Genomic DNA, 18,993 nt, shown 5'->3' with positions numbered 1-18,993 from the left:
TAATGCTACTTTTTATTTGTGTAATTCTTCACTCTTTACAAAATATTTTTATATGTATTATTTCATTGTTTACTGCAGCCAACAAGGTAGACAGGCACTTAACACCCCGTGTCACACATAGCTACTGGGAATTGAGCCTGTATACCTATTCACTCATGGAATCCTCAGTCGAATCCTGTGAAGTGAGTATTACTATTATTCTTTGCGGAGGTGCCCCAAGGCCAGCCCCCAGTTGCGTGACCTGCTGAGAGATCTCACAGGACTCAGCACAGGGTTGTACTCAGCACAAAGCAGAATCAGCAAAGGGAGAGGGGGTGTGGGTGGCGCTCAGAGGAGCCACGTGTGGACGCCCCAGGATCCACTCCCTGGAGTCATACAGAACACACCTAACTAAGAATAAGCTCACTGGAAACTCAGCACCCGGGGCTTCTGCTAAGGGCTGGTAATGTGGTACCCTCTGCCTGGCCTGTGTGGGAATTCCCGACTTGTCCAGAAGGAGGGTGGGTTTGGCGTGGTCTGTACCGTGTGCACAAGCACTGTGGTCACAGAGCCACTCATAGGAGTTAATGGTGCTGGGAAGTCTCCCAGAATCCGAGTTCCCAGATGTCAGTCAAGGGCCAGCCTTGCACACAGGCCCTGGTAGGACACAGTCTTGGGCCTGCTGTGTGAATTTGTCCCCACACACCTCACTTTACAGAGATGTGGAAGAGCTAACCTGCCTGAGGTCACGCAGGTAATAGTGTTGGAGCCAGTCTGAGCCCAGATACCTTTTCTCCAGAACCGTGAGTAACCTGTGTGCAGTGATTTGATAGTGGGTGGCGAGGCAGGAGCGGGAGCAGGTTGTCCATCTGCTTTCAAGGGCCGTCTGTGTGCAGTGATTTGATAGTGGGTGGCCAGGCAGGAGCGGGAGCAGGTTGTCCATCTGCTTTCAAGGGCCGTCTGTGTGCAGTGATTTGATAGTGGGTGGCGAGGCAGGAGCGGGAGCAGGTTGTCCATCTGCTTTCAAGGGCCGTCTGTGTGCAGTGATTTGATAGTGGGTGGCCAGGCAGGAGCGGGAGCAGGTTGTCCATCTGCTTTCAAGGGCCGTCTGTGTGCAGTGATTTGATAGTGGGTGGCCAGGCAGGAGCGGGAGCAGGTTGTCCATCTGCTTTCAAGGGCCGTCTGTGTGCAGTGATTTGATAGTGGGTGGCCAGGCAGGAGCGGGAGCAGGTTGTCCATCTGCTTTCATGGGCCGTCTGTGTGCAGTGATTTGATAGTGGGTGGCCAGGCAGGAGCGGGAGCAGGTTGTCCATCTGCTTTCAAGGGCCGTCTGTGTGCAGTGATTTGATAGTGGGTGGCCAGGCAGGAGCGGGAGCAGGTTGTCCATCTGCTTTCAAGGGCCGTGTTCTCCCCTCCTGCTTGTCTGTACAGGAATACGAGAAACTGTTAAAAATCCTAAAGCTTATAGAGCCCACGTGGCAATATGAGAGCCACTATTCATGGAGTGCATGTTACACCCTGAGCTGTACACGCTTTACCCTCATGCGTTGTTTGAAATCCTTGGAACCCCTTGAGCGCGGCAGAGGCGGGCTCAGAGCCAACATGTGATGCCTGCAACAGACACGGGCCTCCTGCCATGCTCTGCTCTCGGCGCTCACCCCTGCTAAGGGTGCTCAGATGCTTCTCTTCTTCAATGGCTGCTAGCATGCCTTTCTGCTCTACCACCATTGCTTTATCTGAGAAAAAGTCATTTTTATTTTCATTTTTTATTTTTTGAGAGGGAATCTCTGTCACCCAGGCAGGAGTGCAATGGCGCGATCTCAGCTCACTACAGCCTCCGCCTCCTGGGTTCAAGCGATTCTCCTGCCTCAGCCTCCTGAGTAGCTGGGATTACAGGCGTGCGCTACCACACCCAGCTAATTTTTGTTTTGTTAGTAGAGACGGGGTTTCACTATGTTGGCCAGGCTGGTCTCGAACTCCTGACCTCAGGTGATCCACCGCCCCCGCCTCGGCCTCCCACAGCGCTGGGATTACAGGCGTGGGCCACTGCACCCGGCCCCTAAAAAGTCATTTTTTCAGTAAATCTGGACGAAACTCTTCCTCTCGTTGTTTATACTTCCTGATGCGTCAGACCCCTGCCTAAAGAGCGGTGCAGGCTCCATTCCTGCGGCAATCCAGTCTGCTGGGTGTCCCTGTGTGAATCACTCCGTGTTTGTCTTTAAATGAAGAAAATACAGTCACCTGCTTTGTAGGTGAATGATTTTTGAGGCAAATTGTTAATCTTCATCCTGTTTCTAATGTCCAGTGTGCTGTCAGCCTGGCTTCCTTCTATAGTGAGATAGATATGTTCAGAGCCTTCAAGCTGGTGTGGACACTGACCCACTGACCCGGTCCTGCAGAGTTAGGAAGACGAGCATTTTTTTTTTTCTGAGACAGAGTCTCGTTCTGTCACCAGGCTGGAGTGCAGTGGCACAATCTCGCCTCACTGCAAGCTCCACCTCCCAGGTTCGAGTAATTCGCCTGCCTCAGCCTCCCGAGTAGCTGGGACTACAGGCGCCTGCCACCATGCCGGGCTAATTTTTGTATGTTTAGTAGAGACAGGGTTTCACCATGTTGGCCAGGATGGCCTCAAACTTCTGATCTCAGGTGATCCACCTGCCTCAGCCTCCCAAAGTGCTGGGATTACGGGCGTGAGCCTCCACACCTGGCCAGAAGATGCTCTTTCCATAGGGTTGATATTAGTTCGTGTTTGTGTGGCCTGGCTGCCTTCCATCAGCAAGTTTGAGTGTTGATGTGACACCACCCTCTTTTGAAATGGATTGTGGTCGATTTGGGATAGTTACACAGTGCTGTGCCATTTGGTAACTCCACACATGTACCGAAAGGTGAGCTCACAGCGGAACGCTCCTCAACTGAAGTGGTTTAAAGTTGCAAAAAAGGGTAATTGTGCTGCTTGGTGTGTGTGCTGAATTTGTAGCGACAGAGTCAAGCATTATTTGTCCTGCTGTTTTCTTGGAGGTCACAGTCACTGTAAAACCGTGAGCCAGCAAGGCAGAGAGGACCCTTTGGGGTAAGGAGTGGAGCTCTGGGAGATCCTAGGTTTTGCAAGCAGTTCCAGTTTCCTTGGGGAGAGGAGGGCTTGCTGCAGGGCGGAGGAGGGGCAGCCACTGTAGTCCTTGTCTGTAGTGAACATTGTATATGAGGTTGCAGTGGCTTAAAAAGGAAGGACTTTTGTGGGGAGGCGTTGAGATTGTACTTTCTAATTTCGCTTGCTTCACACTTGACTTTGGAATGAAGTTCGAAGGCATCACAATTGACCTGGACATTCCAAAAACAAAACTGAAGAGGCAGCGTTTCTCTTCCGTAGTCCGGTCAGCTCATTTGGTAGATGCGCTTTTTCCTCCTTTGTTAACATTCATCCATAAGGATATATAATTCGCATATATATTTCATATGTGTGCATATGTGTGTGTATGTGTGAACTGGCAGGTGTTAATTTCATAAGGACAAAATTGTTCTGCAAACCTTGCACCAATTATGGGGCGTTTCAACGGAAAAACTTCACCAAATGATCTGTGTGTTCGTTCAAAGAGAAGTTATGTCTAATTAAAATGTGTAACAGACTATTTCTATGTTGGATTGTTTAAAAAGTGATTGCTTCATAGTGTACTAAGATCATCTCTTTAAGGAGAAGGGAGAAACGGCTTTCTAGTTACTTTCACATATTAGGTTCGCTACATAAAAGCAGGTCTGAAGACTGCTCCTTTGACATTGCAGAGACCAAACTGCAGTGTGTGCAGCCATGAGTGGCAGCTGCTTCCTCCTCGAGGTGTCTTGTTCCAGCATGAGAACAGCCCGTGCGATGTTGGGAGGAGCCAGGGTGTTTGGGGAGGCAGCTGCCCTAGACACTGGCTGGCTGTGATGGGGGCAGCCTGCTGTGTAGACACTGGCTGGCTGTGATGGGGGCAGCCTGCTGTGTAGAAAGTGCTGGGCTTGCTCCGTCTGCCTTGACCTGTGTGAGTAACTGCGCTGGGTTTTATAGGTTGAGGCTGAAAAGGCTCCTCTCTTTATGGTGGGTTTGACAAAACAGTTGCTGTATTTCTCTATTAATTTAGGATTCTGTTTGCAAGCAGCAGAGATGGATTCGTGCTAGCCTAGAAACTTAAAGAGGGATTTAAGGCTGTCTCATGAAACTTCAGGTCAAGAATGGAGAACACAGGTTAGATGTCAGAGAAGAACCAGAAAGACAAATAAGGGACTCTCAGGGGCCTCGGAGTACTTGTCACTCTGTGTCATATCTCTGCATAGCCGCGCCAATCCCCAAACCAGCTTCTCTGGCCACGCGGTGGGACAGGGTGGTTCCCACAGCTCCTGAGCCTGCCCCCTGCCTGGCCTGCTCCAGCGGGCGGCCGAGTTAGGGAAGCGCTGGGCTCCACCATACCGTGGTCTCTAAAGGAGTGGGAACAGTGAAGATCAGGGTTGCCGAGCCTGTGGCCTTTGCTAGCTTCATGGGAAATCTTGAAAAGAGAAAACGAAGGGCTTCAGTAAGCCAACCATGGACAGCAGGCATGTGGTGGAAGCCGGAGGGCTTCTGTGGCAGCTTCGCAGGCCTCTCATCTGCTGCGGACCCCCTGGCAGGCCGAGGGTCTTGCTGTCGGGTAGCGGGACCAGACGAGCCTGAATGTAGCTCTGTGGCTCACAGGACAAGCGCACCTTGAGAGCTGCTGCCGCCGCATGGATGTCTGCTGGGTGAGCTCCAGATTCACTGGAGCTGTTTGTGCCAGCACGGCCACCCCAACCCCATGGGGAAAGCAGATCTCCCTCACCTGGGAATCTGGCAGAGACCTCAGGCAGTGCCCCGACTTTCATGACCTGCCTGGTCCAGGTGGAGGAGTCAAGTCCTGCTCCAGGAGCAGGTGCAGGGCCTGGCCTGGGTGCCGAGAGTGGGGTGAGGACGGAGGAGTAACAAAGAAAGGCAGATGGGCAGAAAATGCCACATTGGGGCACTCAGGTGGCTCTGTTTAATATTCCAGCAGGGACACTGAGACCGAGCCCATCCCTGCTGGGAGAGCTTCTCGAAGCTGGTTGGTGACTGACAGGCAGGGAGTGGGATGCTGGCGCCTCCTCGGGAGGTGGGGGTGCTGGGGTCCTGCTCTTGACAGCACTGTGCCATAGCTCCGAGGTGGCTGCTCCCCACGGTCAGGGCTGGTGGTGCCAGAGAACGGGATCTGGGCTGAGGGGCTCTGGGCTGGCAGAGGTGGGGCGGGGGGTGACTGCAGGCATCGAGATGGGGGGGGGGACAGGCACGGTGCCCCCACCCACGGGGCTGTGTGGGGCTGATGGATAGTGTGACTCCAGCATGCAGCAGATGATGGAGCCTTGCTCAACTCAGAAGAGGAAGAGCAGGAGAGCGCTGGTGGACGAGAGCAACCCTGATGTTCCAGGGCCCTTGGCCACGTCCACCACACAGAGGGGCCACGTCCACCACACAGAGGGGTCACGTCCACCACACAGTGGGGCCACATCCACCACACAGAGGGGCCACGTCCACCACACGGGGCCACTGGGCCTGCGTATATCTCCTTGGCCTGTGAGGGTATCATTTCCTCACCTGTGGAACAAGTCATTGAGCCAGGAGGGACTTGAGTTGGAGCCCCTAAAATGGCCCCCACTCCTTGCCAGGATGGTGGACAGGAAGCAGTGCCGTGTTCTGAAGGAGCTGCACCAGCCCGTGCTGCTGTGGAAGACCCAAGGGAGGCAGAGACGGTGGCTCCAGATGGCGGCCCCCATTGGGACCATGCTCACTTCACCCACTGGCCCTGGAAAGCCGGGGTGGACCCGAGCAGGTGAACCCTGAGGCTCCGCCAGGAGCAGCCCCAGCTACAGCCGCCATGGATGTTTGCTGGGTTGGATCAGCACTCTCATCTGCTGAATGGTTTTGCCTGATTCCCACTAGCTTGCCTTGTGTGGGAGGCCGTGTTTTCTGCGGTACAGAAGTGCTCTCCGTAAAAACCCAGCAGGTGTGCTCCTGGGCCCGGCAGACGCCGGATGTGTGGCCACAGACGCCATGTGACCCAGGACTGGAGTCACAAGACTGGGCGAGGACAAAGACCCAGCGAATGCTGAACGGCCGTGCAGGATGGGGCCGATCAGTTCAGTGGGAGCAAGTGCGAGACCTGCACAGGACGGGCGAGGGAGGCCTTGATCCCGCCCGTGCTGCTCCCCAGCCTCTGCTGGCCTTATCAGAATGGGCTGTTCCTTGGGAAGCCCCTGGGCATCTGTGGAGCCGGAGATGTTGGGAACTTGTGCCCTCAGCACCGCCCACTGACACCAGTGAGCTCCTGTGTGCCCCACCCAATCCCAGGCCTCAGGACACCCAGCACCCTGGGCCCTTCTCCACTGCCACGGGCCGTAAGGTTGGTCACCATGCCGCCCAGCGGCTGAGTCTTACAATAAAAATCAGACACAAAGCAGTGGCAGCCACTCTGTGCTTTAGAGTTAGAAGTAAATCATTAAAAATGTTGGCCCAGCACCTTCCCCGCCTGCTTCCAAAAGCTGGCCGCAATATCACGCTCATGTCCCTGGACGAGGCTCCAGTAAGGCACTGCCTGCAGTGTGCAGAGAGCACTTAGGTGGTTGCAGAGCAGGCAGAGACGAATGTGGGGAGGTGGAAGTCACCATATCTGCCCACTTGGCAGGAGGCCGTCCATTCCTGAGACGCCCCCGGGAGGCAGGCTCCTGTACGGCACTCATGCTGGGTACCCAACCCCTAGGCAAACCCCTGCCCTGGGCAGAGAAGGGCCTGGACACACCAGGGGCAGAAGGAGAAAGGGGATGGAGACAAACCTGGGTGGGGGTGACCTGGGGGCAGCTGGGGTGGGGTGACACGGGGGCCATTGGGGTGGGGACACACTCCAGGAGGGGGTGACACGGGGCAGCAGGGGTGGGGGCACACCTGGAGTGGGATGACATGGGGGCCCCTGGGGTGGGGACACACTCGGGGAGGGGGTGACACAGGGGCCACTGGGGTGGGGACACACTCCGGGAGGGGGTGACACGGGGCAGCGGTGTAGGGAAAAGAAAGAGAGATCAGACTGTCACTGTGTCTATGTAGAAAGGGAAGACATAAGAGACTCCATTTTGAAAAAGACCTGTACTTTAAATAATTGCTTTGCTGAGATGTTGTTAATGTGTAGCTTTGCCCCAGCCACTTTGACCCAACCTGGAGCTCACAAAAACGTGTTGTATGAAATCAAAGTTTAAGGGATCTAGGGCTGTGCAGGACGTGCCTTGTTAACAAAATGTTTATAAACAGTATACTTGGTAAAAGTCATCGCTATTCTCTAGTCTCAATAAACCAGGGGCACAATGCACTGCGAAAAGCCGCAGGGACCTCTGCCCTTGAAAGCCGGGTATTGTCCACAGTTTCTCCCCATGGGATAGTCTGAAATATGGCCTTGTGGGATGAGAAAGACCTAACTGTCCCCCAGCCCGACACCCGTAAAGGGTCTGTGCTGAGGTGGATTAGTAAAAGACGAAAGCCTCTTGCAGTTGAGATAGAGGAAGGCCACTGTCTCCTGCTTGCCCCTGGGAACTGAATGTCTCGGTGTAAAACCCAATTGTACATTTGTTCAACTCTGAGACAGGAGAAAAGCTGCCCTGTGGCGGGAGGTGAGACATGTTTGCAGTAATGCTGCCTTGTTATTCTTTACTCTGCTGAGACGTTTGGGTGGAGAGACACATAAATCTGGCTTACGTGCATGTCCAGGCATAGTACCTTCCCTTGAACTTAATCATGATATAGATTCTTTTGCTCACATGTTTTTTGCTGACCTTCTCCTTATTATCACCCTGCTCTCCTACTATATTCCTTTTTGCTGAAATAATGAAAATAATAATCAATAAAAACTGAGGGAACTCAGAGGCCGGTGCCAGTGCAGGTCCTTGGTATGCTGAGTGCTGGTCCCTTGGGCCCACTATTGTTTCTCTATACTTTGTCTCTGTGTCTTATTTCTTTTCTCAGTCTCCTGTCCCACCCAACTAGAAATACCCACAGGTGTGGAGGGGCAGGCCACCCCTTCACAGTGGGGGTGGGGACACACCTGGAGTGGGGTGACATGGGGGCCCCTAGGGTGGGGACACACTCAGGGAGGGGGTGACACAGGGGCCATTGGGGTAGGGACATACTCTGGGAGGGGTTGACGGGGGGCAGCAGGGGTGGGGGCACACCTGGGGAAGGGGTGACACGGGGGCCCCTGGGGTGGGGACACACTCGGGGAGGGGGTGACATGGGGGCCCCTGGAGTGGGGACACACTCAGGGAGGGGGTGACACCTGAGGAGGGGATGACATGGGGCCCCTGGGGTGGGGACACACCCGTGGTGGGCGCTGTCATGGGGTGTGACTTGAGCGGACCCATGGACACACAGTGACTCAGATCCCTGGTTTTGGGTCTGAGAACGACTTAACCACACCAAGCACTCACCTGTCTGAACTGCACTGAAAGATGCATTTTATTTGCATTTAGTTTTTCTAGTGCTCAGCCATTTCTTTGCACAAAGTCATTCTTGGTGGACACCAAGTCCAAATGTGTCTTAGGTGGTTGTCAGCTTCTCCAGGGGCTGGTCAAGTGCTAGGCCTTCAATTAAACACCTAGAATAGCTCCCGTCAGTCTGAGCCTCGAGCCCCGCGGGACACAGTGAATGTTGGTGAGAAACAGTGGAGCGGTCGGGCGAAGGCCTCCCCACAGCGCTGACCGCCCTGGTCCAGGTGGCTCTTCAGCGGACGCCTGTGCTCACCCACTTGGATGCCCCTTACGGTTCTGGGGGCTACACAAAGTGAGAAGAAAAGCCGCCACTAACAGCAACCAAAAGCCGCGCGTTCCCTGCAGGCCCACCTCATCCCGTAAGTGGCAGGTGCAGACAGCGGGATGTGACCAGCAGCGTGTGGGAGCCTCCTGCTGGAGGAAGCAGGGTCCGGTTTGCTGTTCATTTTTCGACTTTTTTCTCAGTTGTTTTTCATGGGCTGCTTATTTTGTGCAGTTTCTGTGGTGCAGACAGCGGGATGTGACCAGCAGCGTGTGGGAGCCTCCTGCTGGGGGAAGCAGGGTCCGGTTTGCTGTTCATTTTTCGACTCTTTTTCTCAGTTGTTTTTCATGGGCTGCTTATTTTGTGCAGTTTCTGTGATGCATTCTCTCTTCCCCTCCTCCTCCCTGCTGTGGAGCCCAGTCACATCTGCCCCCTGAAGCTTCATCTTGTGCCCAGTGCCTGGATGCGCCGAGGCCAGGTCAGCCGCTCCTCACACCTCCCGGGCTTCTCTCCTCCTTGCCATGTGGCGTCTGCCCCTGCTGACCCTCAGTCACTGTCTCTTGGTGGCTTCCCTCGCCTCCAGAACCTTGCCGTGCTGCCACTAAAGGGCACCACATGGCACCTCTCCTGGAAGGCTTCCTCTTCTACAGCGCTTAACAGGCTCGCCTACAATTTCCACTAAGAACTGCTTTTGGTGGTGGTGGTGGTGGGGATGAATGCCAGGCCCAAGCCTCAGATCCAGGACTGAAGCCTGGGGCACCTGCAGGCTGAAATGCAAGACCTGTCACTGGTGTGAGTGGAGGAACTACTCTATTTGTTTGAGTGCTCTGGAGAAGTTTTCTAGAGCAGTTTTGAAAGCTTGCAGCAAGAAAGCGCCAAGCTCATTGCTTGTTTCTTGAATATCCGGGTCGAAACTTCCAAAGAGAGGTGTGGAGACCTGGATGTCCTCTCGGTCGGCCCGCAGCAGCACGGCACGCAGCTCCTCGGCGATCTCATCATATTTCTGCTGGTCGAACTTGGACATGGCCAGATCGTCCTGGGGATAGGAGGCACCCTCGGGGTAGCAGTCCTTGGGCACCGGGAACTCAATGCAGCGCAGCTCGGGGAGCTCACAGAGTGCGGTGAAGAGGCGCCGGAGGGCGCGGGCCGACAGCGGGTTCCCAAGGAACTTGAGCTGGCGCAGCCGGTGGCAGGGGCTCAGGCCCAGGATCAGCATGCCAACGTGGCTGTCTACGATGCCACACTCCTCCAGTGTCAGGATCCTCAGCGTCCGGGAAGCCTGGCCGAGCAGCCTGAAGAAGGTTGAGGGGTACAGGCTGACCAGGTTGTGTCCACTGAGGTCCAGCACCTCCAGGTGGGCAGCGTGGGTACAGTCTGCCAAGAAGGCCATGTCCGTGTGGTTCAGGGCACAGTTGGCCAGGTCCAGCACTCGCAGCGGGGTCTGTAGGGGGCTGCAGGACACGGGGGAAAGAGCACAGGTGAGAGGAGGGTCCCAGGAAGTTGCTGAGGGCTCAGGCGAATGGGAACAACCCATTTGTCCATCATGGGGTCAACACACAGTCACGTCCAACCACCGCCTAATTTCATACAGCCTATGAGCTAGGAGTGGTTGTTATATTTATATAATAGTTTGTGAAACATGAAAAGTTACATGATATTCAAACTTGGTGTCCATAAATAACATTTTACGAGAGCACAACCACGTGCGTTCGCTTCGTGTTGGCCGTGACTGCCGGCCGCCACGTGGTGAAGTCAGCTGGACCCAGAGGTCTGGCTTTTGTCCTCAGCACCTAAATGGTAAGTTTGTTTTGTCAACAGCTGCTTTTGTGTTGTCTGAGAAAAGTGATGCATGTGGCCATGAGAATGTCAGAAAGCAGACGGGGGGGTAGTGAGACCGCAGAACAGCGCCACTCCACTCTGACAAAGATGAATCCCACACAGTTTCACAGCTGGGAAGGGCCATGGAGGCTTCCAGTACAGCCTTTGACTCACCTGGGAACCCTAAAGACCCCCCAGCTTGCCCCACATCCCATATTCTGACTTGGTTGGTGTAGGGCAGCCTAGCTCTAATACAGGGGCAGTTGGAGTGAGACTTGCTCTGGTCCCGAGCTCTCTAAGGGAGATCTCCAGAGCAGAACTGCATCGGGACATGGCCTCACTGTCCTTGCTGAGCCGGGGGACACAGCTGGGGTCTGCCCCATCCCCACCCTCTCCTTAGGAGGCTGCCTCACTCTCCACCCACCTGCACCTGCACCCACCTGTATGTCTTGCCCAGGACATGTCCCTCCCCACCCAGGACTGGGACCCACTGCCAGGTGCCCCTGTCCCACCTGAGAAACCACCGCCAGGCACGCCCCCTGCCCGAGGTCCCACCGCAGGGCACCCCTATCCCTCAAGACCCACCGCAGGGCACCCCCATCCCTCAAGACCCACCGCCAGGCATCCCCCACCAGGATCTGCCACCTGGTGCCACCCCAGGACCCACAGCCAGCCACCCCCACCCCAGGACTCACCACCAGGTGCCCCCACTTCAGGACCCACCACCAGGCACCCCCACCACCGCCAGGCACTTCCCCCCAAAACCCACTGCCAAGCACCCCACCAGGACCCACTGCCAGGTGCCCCCAGCCCCCAGAACCCACCGCCAGGCACCCCCCAGCAACTGAGGACCCACCTCTAGGTGCTTCCCCAGTACCTACCAGGCACCCCTTCCCCCTAGACCCACTGCCAGGTCCCACCCCCAGGACCCAAAACTGGGTGCCCCCCAGACCCACCGCTAGGTTGCCCCAGCAGGACCCATCACCCGGCGACCCCCCCAATACCCACCGCCAGCTGCCCCTCCTTTAGGACCCACCACCAGGCTCCCTCCCAGCACCCATTGCCAGGCACCCCGTTCCCCAGGACCCACCACTGGGCACCCCCCTTGGACCCACCGCTAGGCACTCCCCCTCCAGGACCCACTGCTGGGCACCCCCCTTGGACCCACGGCCGGGCATCCCCCTCACCACTGCCTGAGGCTGCCTTGGCCTGGCCCCTTCTTGGCTGCTGCCCTCTCTGCCCGCTTCACGCAGATCTGCTGAGGATCCTGCATGAGCCTCCTGTCCCACCGTGGGGAGGTCCATGCAGCATGGAGCCCAGGCCTCCCTCGAGGGAGACTGGGAGGATCCCGCCCTGTCAGGCCTTCGCATGAGGTGGCACCCTTGGCCAACAGCCGCCCTGAGCCAAAGGCATCGACAGGCTCAGATTTCTGAGCTGAAATCGTGTTTGCTGTTTGAAGCCCCCAAGTGTTGGGGTGACTCATTCATCAACAATAGACAACTCCCCACACCATGTAGGGACTTCTGTTTCGTCTGTTTGGTAATTTCCGTATTCTCTTTTTTTAACTGGCGTTCTCTCCACATCCCTAAGTCACACACGGCACCCCTGTTCTTTCCTGGCGGCTCTGACTTTCAGTGCCCTTGCCCCTTGGCGGGGCCTCTGTCCTGTTGCTCTGGCCACACCCGGAGTGAGAAGCTGGAGGCCGTGTAGCAGGCCCCTGGACTATCTCTCCTTGCCTCTGCAGCCACCAGCCCGCCCTCAGTCCCGTCCCTGAGACTCACCCAAGCAGCGTCGGGATCTTCCCGGTCAGCGTGGAGAAGGCCACACTGAGCTCGGTGAGCTGCGTCATCTTGCTGAGCTCCCGGGCGATGGAGGCGAGGAGGGGGTCCTCGCCGTCGGGAGTGGAGGCACAGGTGGGGGGTGCATCAAAGGCCTTGGTGGGCAGGGTGAGCGAGGCCAGCCGGGGGAAGCCCACCTGGGCCAGCAGCTGCTGTACGTGGCCCGCATGCAGCCGCACGTTGTGCACCACCTCCAGCTTGCGCAGGGCACCCGGGCCAGCCAGACGCAGCACGTGCAGGAGCTGGCTGGGGCTCAGGCTGTCCGCCCGGAACGAGGGGCAGTGCACCCGCAGCGGGGCCGGGCCCGCTGGCCTCAGAGCCTGCACCACCGCCTCGAAGTTGCCGTCAGTGACGAAGAGGTCGGCGAGGACCTCGACGGGGCGCCCGGCTGCGAGGGGCTCTGCCTGCAGCTCACAGCAGGTCCTGGCCAGCAGCTGGGTGCGGCCCCACCTGCCCAGCGCCCTCCCGCATGGGCACCGCTGCACCTGCACATCTCGGATGCCCGTGAGGTCAGCCACCCGCAGCCGCCGGCGGCTCCGGTCCTGCAGCACGTGGTCCGCGAGGCCGCGCACCAGCGCCTCCAGGCAGGCCCTGCAGGTTCTGTCGCGCAGGTCCTGGGGGTGGTCGGCACTAGGACCCAGCAGCGCTCCCAGCCGGAACTCCTCCAGGGGCCAGCGCCCCAGCACCGCGCGCGTCACCTCCGCCTGCTCCAGCAGGTAGCTGGCTTTGAACAGGCATGGGTAGAGGTTGTGGGCCACGCTGTCCAGGCTCTGCCGGGCCACCTGGGGGTGGGACACCAGGGCTTCTGCAGAAATGAAGCGGAGTGACCTCATTGTGCCCGTGGCCCGAGACAGGACCGCTCCCCACGACTTTCCCCAAGGCGTGTGCCCTTCACGCCTATCTTTAGCTGCAGCAGCTGTGAGCAGCCTGCCCTGGGGGCCCTGCCACGGGGCCTTGTGATCATCTGACTGCTATTTTGGTCCTGGGACGCCTGCATCTGCCCAGCCTTGGGGCACCCAGCCGCTGGGAGTTGCTTGGCTCAGGCACCCAGCCGACACAGAAGGGCAGCCTGTGCCCATGGCAGGGCTGGGCAGAGAAGCTTGTGCTCCATGCTGCAAAAAGCCAGTCTTGGCAGGCGTTCGTGCTGGCGGCCAGTGAGACCAGCGGGCAGGTCCTGTTTACCATCCAAGCGGGGCTACTGCCCAGCCCTGGGCCCCCCAACCAGTCAGCGGGGCAGAGAACAGGCCAGGCCCCTGCGCCTCACTCGGTAACCAGTTCCCTTTCCACAGTGGCCTCTGGGGCCGCTCCCACACTTTGCCTTGCATCTGGGGTGAGACGAGTGGCCAGGAATGAAGCTGCTGCTTTGCCCCTTCCCTGTGCCTTTCCTTCTCCGCAAGGACCCGGCGGGGGTGGCTTCCGTACTTTCCATGGTTCACTCCCAGCACTGACCGTGTTGGGCCGCTGTTGGGTGCTGCACTCACCTCTCCCCGTGACACTCAGGGCAGGGTCAGTGCACATCGCTGCACACATCATTGCACACATCGCTACAGGGCACCACGGAGGATCACGGCCATGAGGGACAGAGGCTGAGGGAGACTGAGACTGAGACAGAGGGACAGAAACTGAGAGGGAGAGAGACAGAGACTGAGAGGGAGAGAGAAAGGGAAACAAAAAGAGACAGAGAGAGACAGAGAGGGAGAGACAGAGACTAAGAGAGAGAGAGACTGGTAGGCAGAGACAGAGACTGAGAAAGACAGACAGACAGGGGGAGACAGAAAGAGAAACAGCAGTGGGAGGGGGAAGGCTGCTGAGCAAGCCTGGAGGGTGCTGGTCATGAGTGCCCCATCAGCCTCCCTGTCTGACCCTCCCCAATTTGTTCCCTGAGCCTGAGCAATGCCTCTCCCCGGGAGGCGACCCATGAGGAAGGGACTGTGCTCTGGGGTGGGGCCCCAGGCACTGTCCAGCAGGCGGACGTGTGCGTGAAGAGGTGGGTGGGCCCCGACCCCATCCTTCAGCGGTGGCTGCCCTCGGCCAGCTGATGTGGGCCCCCGGGCTCCCCTCATGAGGTGCACAAGAGGTTTCCCCAGACACAGGGCCCTTTCCAGGACCAGATAAGAGAATCTGGAAGGACACAGTAGAAAAACATGTTCCATTGATTTTTATGATTAAAATTTAACAATTCAGTATTGATACAAAGTAAACACTTTACAACAGTGGCAGGTAACACCATTTCCCAGACACCTTTTGGGTTCTGAAAAGTGGTTTCCAGAACCTTCCTTTACCTACTCGGGCTCTGTGTGGCCCAACACCCTGGTGTCACTGTGGGGCCCCTGGGTCTTAGAGGGTGGAGGCCATGGCTGGGAAGGTCGGCCAAGGTCTGAGCCCCTGCAGCCTCCCTCTCTCTTACTGTTTTCCCTTCTTTTGGAGAGGGGTGGTCCTCTTGGGGTTCCCATTCCAGCAGGACCACCCAACACAGGTTGGGTCAGACTCAGGCCCAGCTCTGGTGCCGCCGACCCAACCTGGGGCCACGGCTCTAGGCTCCTTACAGGAAATGCCATGACAAACGGGCATTCTTTCTCAGACCTAACTCAAGTGCTGTCCTGCTAACTATGCGGGACCTGCTAAAACCGAAATGAACCAAGATTCCAGTTCTGTGCAGAGATGGCCGGACCTGCGTGGGGGACATGCCTGGACCACCCCGCCCACTGGCCTTCACTGGTCTTTAAGGTTGTGGGGTACACTGGTTCTAGGATGGCTCGCCCCGGCTCTGAGACACTGTGACCCCGGCCATGGGTGGTGGACAGGGGGTGAGGGGGTCTGGTGTTCCCACCCTGGGTCACCCCGTGACCTTTGGAGGGCAGGAGAGTTCCAGGCTGCAGGAGCATGGGGTCTGCAGCTGGCAGGCACTGCTGAGTCCCTGCTGGACCAGGGGTAGAGGAACCATCCAGGAGGGAAGCAAAAGAGGCCAGGCCTAGGGGGCAGGGCCCATTATGGGCGACTGCAGGCCCCGAGCGGCAGTGCTGACCATTGGTGTGCGCAGCCCCTGCCTGAGACCTTCATTTCCAGGCCCGTGCTCAAGTCTGGCTCTCGAGGACCAGGGCACTCCCTGGAGGACCCACCTTCATCCCAGCTGTCAGAAGAAAAACTGCTGTTACTCACGTTGCACGGGCCTCTCCCTAGGACCCGCAGGCCCCTCAAAGCTGTGACAGCACAGACGCGGCCTGGCACCCAGCAAGGCCTCTGACACCTGATACACACGGTGGGGCCAGGCCAGATGGAGAGCATCGCTGAGCCTGCCTCTGGTTCCAAAGCTTGGGAGGCTCCTCTGCAAGGCCACCTTGTGGTGCAGGGCAGATCTGCAGCTTGAGGGGAGCTCCAGGTCCCAGCCAGACGGGGCGTGGACGAGGCGGCAGCACCACCCAGCTGGTGTCATGGGCGTTCCGTGGGCAACAGGGTTTGGACCCTAAAAGTGCCAGTTCTGTCTGCTGCTCTGATCCGGAACAAGAGCATCTGTCTCGTAGCAGCTACACGTGTGACACAAAAGCTCTCGTCATTTCACACGCGGTGTGGAAAACATTCTCTATGTCACAGGCACACAGAACCCACATCCACCCATCGTTTTGTAATTAAATCTTGGACCTATGCCCCAGGTGGTCAATTCAGGCTCAGCCAAGGTGCTGATCCCCCAGGGATGGTGGGAGCAGCCTGGACCCTGGCCGTTTTCTTCTCCTGGGTCTCAGGGTGGGTCAGCATCTCCCTGCAGGGTCGGTCCTCTGTGAGCCCCCCCCCAGGACATCAGGCAGGTGTGAAAACTCTGACACAGCATGCAGTCTGGGAAGCATGAGTAACAAAGCCCCCACGTGGGTGACCTTGGGAGAGGGGCGTCCCCAGGACGGAGCCTTGTCTGAACGGGAGGCTAGAGCTTTCTCCTTATGGGGGCCCCAGGACCTCTGGTTGACAGCAGAATCTGTCCTCTGGCAGTGGCCCTGAGGGCTCCTGTTTCCTGTGGTCAGAGCACCTGGCAGGGGGCTCCTGAGAGCAGGGCGGGGGCAGGGGGTGCCAGGGATGCCTGAATCCTGGGGGAGCTGCTCCTGACAGAGGAATGCTCGAGGGAACCTGGGGAGGTGGGGTGGCCTCCTGCTGCCCTCTGACCTGGCAGGTGGGCCTCCTGGGTCCTGGGGCCAAGGGCCCCCTGCCGCCACGTGACCCTGCCAGCCTTCTGGGTGCACTTGGTTACCAGGGTGTTGAGGCTTGAGACCTTCGGGAGCTACAGGTGGGCCGGGGAGTGAGGCTGCCCAGCAGACGCTTGATGGGGGTGGGGTCAGGCGAGCGGTGAGCTGGTCAGGCAGCCTGGTGGTGGCGGCAGGCCAGGCGATGTGAGCTCCCCTTGGCTACTTTAGGGTCAGCCAAGGAAAGGTCTTTCCTTATGTAAGGAGCATTTTGCCTGTTAGGAAAACCAGCCTGAGGCCTGAGGCTTGGGGGTTTTGTTCTGACCACAGGGAAGAAACTGCTGGCTGGAATGGTGTTGGCACGAGGGGTCTGGGGACGTGGACTCTCCAGGGCATGCCATGCTCCATCTAAGTCTCTCAGGTTCTTAGGGCTCCCTCAAAACCCAAACCTCCACTGCTGCTGCCACCCAGGAGTGGCCCAGGCGTCTCCCCAGAACCGGGGATGGACGCAGGCCCAGCTAAGCCACAGCCCTCACGACACCTGGCAAAAGAGGAGGTCTCTCTGGAAGGTGATGGGGACGCGGCTCCTGTCTGATCAGCCTCTCCTGAGTCGCCTCCCTGCTGTCCTCAAGGGGATGACATCTGTACCTGCCTGGTTGTGTCTGGGGCAGATGCTGGCACCCCTTCCTCACCTCTGAATGTAAAAACACTTGCTGGGCACTGGGGAGCCTTGTAGACTCATCCATGAATGGGGTCAATCTGAAGGCCGGCACCCTGGGGCCGTGGGAGGGTCCTGGGGAGGGCTAGAGCTCACTGTGGGAGCCCCAACCTTGTCCACAGCACAGTCCCAGGATGGCTCCTCCCAGGGCTTGGTTTAGAAACCACCTCGCTGACCACCAGCCCTGAGCACTCAGGATGGTGGGGCCCACACTCTTCCTGGGGGTCCCAGTACTGAGGTGGGGGAGGAAATCACACACCTTCCCAGCTCCCAGTGCTGAGGCGTGCACAGGGGGCAGGAATCCCCACACCGTCCCTGGGGGGTCCCAGTGCTGAGGCGTGGACGGCGGGCAGGGAGGATCCACACCCTCCCTGGGGGGTCCCAGTGCTGAGGCGTGGGTGGGAGCCGTGGAGCTCACCACCCAGGATTGCTCAGGCAGCTTGGAAGGAGGCACTGGTGGTCGAGGCGAGGGGGCCACTGTGGGGCTGTGGCCGCAAGCCCTTCCTGGGCAGGGCTGGGGAGGCATCAGGAAGTGACTCTGGGAGAAGCTGAGCCAGGCCAGGGCTCCAGGGCTGTCCCTCCACGTGCTTGGCGATGACTCTGGGCTGGCGTCACTGCGGATGGGGATGCATCGGGGCTGTCTCCCACGTCCCCTGTGGGCCCCTCAGCTCCCAGCACCCCCAGTGCTGGGCGGAAGTGGCCTCACGTGGTGGGGCGAGTGACCCTGAGGGACACAGTGGCTGCCTCTCCCACTTCTCAGCACCTGCTTCAGCTCATGGGCCCGGAACCCTGGAGAAATGAGAACACGTGTTCTCCATCTAAATGAAACCTTCGTGTCTGTTGGTGAAGCCCATGAAGCCTGATTCAGACAGAAGCATGACTCTGCCTGGAAGCAGGTGTTTCCTAACCCTGCCTTCTGGAAATCAGAGCCAAATCCCAGTGTGGACAGAAGGCCAGAGAGAGAGGTGCTGAGGTCCAGCTGGTGTGGACATAACTCAGCGGGCCTCTTTTGCCAGCAGGAAGCCTCCGTTTCACACCAGGGCTGGCTCCAGGACAGTTTGGACGTGCACGAGAAACTCAAAAAACAGAAAATGAGGCCAAAGAGCCCCATGGGTTAAATAAAAAGCAGGAGCAAGATGGCCTCCCAGGGCTGGGCACCTCCTTCCCCACAGACACCTCAGCCCTGCAGGGTGGCCTTTGCATCTGCCCAGACCAAGCCACAGGCTGAGGGGTCCCGGCCGTGGGGATGCATCCCACAGCCCGATGGGTCACGGGGCTCCCCTGGGGCTGGTGTGGCTCCATTCCCACATCCAGGCTCCATGCCATCAGGAGAGAGAGACCCATCTTTTGACTGGAGGCTTATGCCAGCCCAGATGGGAGGCACCAAGGTCCTGGGAGGCCCAAGGACATGTTCAGGATGGCACAGTCACTCCTGCTGGCCCTGCTGGCCTGGGCATATCCCCAGCCTTGCTCCCCAGTGGGTTGGCCACGGGCATAAGCTGTGCCCCTGCGCCTGGCCCAGCCCCCTGCATACCTGGGCCCCCAGCAGCCTCCTCTTCCACAGGCGTAGATGCCTTCTGATTTGAGGCAACACTCTTGAAGTGGCTTTCACGGGGGCAGTGGCATTTGGGTTCCTGAGGGCACCTGTCCCAGGCAGTGCCAGAG

At 58.1% G+C, this 18,993-nt stretch overlaps 1 protein-coding gene across 1 annotated transcript; it reads right to left on the bottom strand.

Moving 5' to 3' along the window:
- Positions 1-8,468: 8,468 nt before the first annotated feature.
- Positions 8,469-18,325, bottom strand: LRRC14B (leucine rich repeat containing 14B). Its single transcript, XM_054487755.2, has 2 exons — positions 12,385-18,325; positions 8,469-10,236 (listed from the first exon to the last, which is right to left on the bottom strand). The coding sequence occupies exons 1-2, from the start codon at positions 13,272-13,274 to the stop codon at positions 9,591-9,593; spliced, it is 1,536 nt and encodes a 511-aa protein (XP_054343730.1). The 5' UTR covers positions 13,275-18,325; the 3' UTR covers positions 8,469-9,590.
- Positions 18,326-18,993: the final 668 nt, after the last annotated feature.

The sequence above is a fragment of the Pongo pygmaeus genome, chromosome 4, assembly GCF_028885625.2.
Source record: "Pongo pygmaeus isolate AG05252 chromosome 4, NHGRI_mPonPyg2-v2.0_pri, whole genome shotgun sequence".
Lineage (NCBI taxonomy): Eukaryota > Metazoa > Chordata > Mammalia > Primates > Hominidae > Pongo > Pongo pygmaeus.
Note: the sequence above shows the minus strand (reverse complement) of the source record. Positions and strands in the feature narration are given on the sequence as shown.